Source organism: Schistocerca gregaria, chromosome 1 (assembly GCF_023897955.1).
Source record: "Schistocerca gregaria isolate iqSchGreg1 chromosome 1, iqSchGreg1.2, whole genome shotgun sequence".
Lineage (NCBI taxonomy): Eukaryota > Metazoa > Arthropoda > Insecta > Orthoptera > Acrididae > Schistocerca > Schistocerca gregaria.
In genome coordinates, this window is record NC_064920.1 from 1,082,469,959 (window position 1) to 1,082,473,442 (window position 3,484).

The 3,484-nt window shown below is 37.3% G+C and overlaps 1 protein-coding gene across 1 annotated transcript; it reads right to left on the bottom strand.

Moving 5' to 3' along the window:
- Window positions 1–893: 893 nt before the first annotated feature.
- On the bottom strand, window positions 894–3,004 carry LOC126281878 (mid1-interacting protein 1-like). The gene is made up of 2 exons (XM_049981170.1): window positions 2,802–3,004; window positions 894–2,537 (listed from the first exon to the last, which is right to left on the bottom strand). The coding sequence occupies exons 1-2, from the start codon at window positions 2,861–2,863 to the stop codon at window positions 1,928–1,930; spliced, it is 672 nt and encodes a 223-aa protein (XP_049837127.1). The 5' UTR covers window positions 2,864–3,004; the 3' UTR covers window positions 894–1,927.
- Between the last annotated feature and the right edge of the window lie 480 nt (window positions 3,005–3,484).

Genomic DNA, 3,484 nt, shown 5'->3' on the forward strand with positions numbered 1-3,484 from the left:
AGTTCTAATATTATTGATGATGTATATTTAATAAAGTAAATTTCAAATGTAGTTTTATATAAAAAGGTTTTCTTTGCAAGACAAAAATGTATTTTTGAATGCACAAATTACCTCAGTGCCACCATAAAATGGATGAGCCACTACAAATAAGGCAGGATGAACACTAAATAATCTGAACTTTAGTTCAGCAACAAGGGCTTGCTCAAAGGCTAAAAAACGCACACCCACAAGAGGATAGCTGGTTCTATTAGTCAACTGTTCTACAATGCAACCAGTAGCCTTTAGTTTTATTTTGTAACATTTACTGTAGCAGTTACTGTACAGCCACTCTCAGTGCAAGATCAAAGACTAAACTTTGTGTGGCAAAAAGCAATATTTGTAATCTTAAGAGAAATTATTTCTCTGTATTCAGTTTCAGCTGGCCTCTGTCTCATGTACTTCCCAAAAAATTAGGAACTGTTTTTCCACATATAAAAAATTAACTGTAGAGCTAAATTCATTCATGTCAATGGACTCAAGAAAATATAAACACCACACAAGCCAGCCAATATACTTTTTCTTCATGAACTATTGTGCACTAGCATTTTCTATAATTATACCTCACTACTTGACACTCATAATTAAAGCCATTTTAAATACATATTCTAATTGACACCAAAAAAACCAACCTGCAAATTGCCACACCTACTGAATTTAATTTTTTGTTCCCAAAAAGTCAACAGCCACTTACAAAATTTTGCTTGTTTCTCCAAGTATTGTTTTCCTTTTATCAACAGCTGTTGGTGCAATAAACATAGGCCATAAGAGACAAAAATTGTGAAGTTCATACTTGTTACTTTTGCCAGGGAAGTATGTGGAAGGAGCACAACCATGACAGAAATAAAAATCGAAAATTTTATCTTTTACATATTATATAGAAATTTATTAGACAAATAAATCTCTTTGAAATGCATTGTGCAGTTCTTGTACAATGAACACGAGGAGAACAAACAAAAATATGTACAACACTCAAGAACATTTTTAACGAATTGTTCTTAACGAGAACAAGACAGCAAAAAATAAATAGAAGCAAATCGAGTTTGTAACCATAAAACTTGAGATTTGTTGCACCAGATTTTAGGCACTAGACATGAGCAGTTATGACATAAGGCAATGTTACATTTTTTCCTTGAATTTTAAAAATGAAGGTATGCTAATGAGTATCAGACCAATTGAAGTACATTGTTTTCTCAATTACTGCAGTTATTTCAGAATAAATTACATGACCATGAAAACATGATATTAAGTAGATATCCGTGAACATATGGCACATTAATGACAATTTTGAAGACTGCAGCTGAAGCATTTATGAAAAGTAGCTTTTGACAGAAGGAAGAATATGCTGTTACAAGATCACTATGAATTAGGCAGATGCCCTGCATCTAACTTTTCCCTGAAAAATTACTTTGTACATTTGTTTGGAAAGCACGAGCAAGACTGCAGGAAAGGAACAGAAATAGTTTATGTTTAAACTTATATTTGATAGAACTAAAAATTTGGAACTTCCTAAACCTGTCATTGCTCACAGTACATTTGCAAAACACAGCACATTTGTCACGTAATCGCCCACATCCATCCATTCATTCATTAATTATACAATTAGCTGGGAAAAAAATCCAGCAAATACTTTCGTACACCATCTGCAGTTTGGTTACTTACAATCGTACATTCTCTCATACAGTCTGTGTACAATACTTCCGAATACCTGTGTCAAGTATTCCAATCATTGCACTGAGCAAACTTTGTGCACTGAACATGACATTGGATATGCAGAAAGCGATAAGTCTTATCACATGAGAATAATTTTAATACCACGGCTTTTCTCTGAATGGAAGTGAACCTGATGGTATAAGGACTTTGGTTTAATGGCTTCAGCCAGCACGAAGTATCACACGGCACCACCGACGTCATTCTGGTAACGAGTTGTAAGGTAGTTAGCAGCTTCTGTCATCTGCTCGAGGGAACGATATAAGCCATGCAAATGTCGGCGGAAGTTTGCGGCGACTTCTTGGGAGACGTCTGCTGCTTGCGAATCTTCAATCCCCGAATCGTTTTCGTTTCCATTTTCCGAGTCCGTATCAGATATAGAATTTGAGGAATTTGTAGAAGTCATGGAAGCTGTAGATGGTCTCCGTGCATGACCCTTAGTAGCTGATGACACTGATGTTGATGACGGCACAGTTATCATCCCCTGGTCCGGCACATCTTCGCTTTGACCCCACAGTAATTCTCTCTTTACTGAATTAACTGTAGTGTAGAGATTGTAAAGATCGGTGTTCGCCATATCGCGGATACTCCTCTTGCCCTTTTGATGTTTTTTGGTGTCTACTTCCACAGTATCTCCAGCATCACCAACTTTCAGATCCATTAGTCTGCAGGGAACTAAGATCGTCTCTTCCATCTCTCCGACGGCTTTAACAAATTTTTCTATCACGTTCATTATGCTCTGATTGGAAAATGGAGCGTCTTCGTGGCGTCCAATCCTTCTAAGGCAGCTTCTACAAAAGTGAAAAAAAGAAGGCACTTAACAATTGTCCATCAAGCAATACCGTAAGACGCGAAAGTTAGAAGCGCTAAAATAATTTAAATATTCACTAATACATTGCAGCTTTGATCAAGTTTTCGTGGGGGGATCAGAGAAACTGTATTAAACAATCACAAGGCAAGGGAAAGCATTCCGTAAGGTATAGTAAAATTAAAAACTTCAACGCAAGAGAAATTCACAAGTCAGAAATGCAACTGTTTAATTATAAAGGACTTACCGGTTATCCATTGGTAAAGAAATTGTATCACAGCACGATGTCAAAGAATCACTCAATAACATTCCAGCAAACGAAGCTTGGAATATAAATTTACACGCGAACACAAGCACTCACGTAACCCACTGCAAATGGTCTACTGAGTACACCGCCAACCCGCCTTAAGTAAAGCAGGTCTCCTGTTAGTGGTGGGGGAAAGCTGAAGTCAAGCGCATTCCTTGTACGCGTGACTATTGTGACAAATTGTATCACCAGTTGCAATATAAATATCAAGTATGTATTTATAAAGTTAACTGTACTTTATGGATAACGATTATCAATTTTTATGTTGCAGTTTGAAACGAAATAATGTCATAAGGTACTACACTGACTAGCGTAGTAGTCAGACCACAATGCAGGCTCGTGGTTGGCTCGTGCCGTAAACGCTGCCAATACCCACGATTGGCGGCAGCTTGTTACGCTTTCGTGCGCGTTCGAGATACGCACAAGGGAAATACGAATAACGAAAAAGTGTTCGTCATTATGGATGGACGGGTGGAAGAGGGCACATTCAGTTTGCTATCAAAACTTAGCTCTGTGCTTATGAATACTTGTACGGAAGGCGATAGTAATTAAAATGACAACTGCCGGAGTTTCGTGCATAGCTTACAAGTATTTGTTTTTATTACCATGATTAGCCTTTGTTT

What these genes read in the sequence shown, in the direction of transcription:
- LOC126281878 (XM_049981170.1), bottom strand. Translation starts at nt 2,863, where the DNA reads ATGTTATTGAGTGATTCTTTGACATCGTGCTGTGATACAATTTCTTTA. An exon ending in TCTTTACCAATGGATAACCG is followed by an intron (nt 2,538 to 2,801) that starts GTAAGTCCTTTA and finishes TCACTTTTGTAG; the next exon opens with AAGCTGCCTTAGAAGGATTG.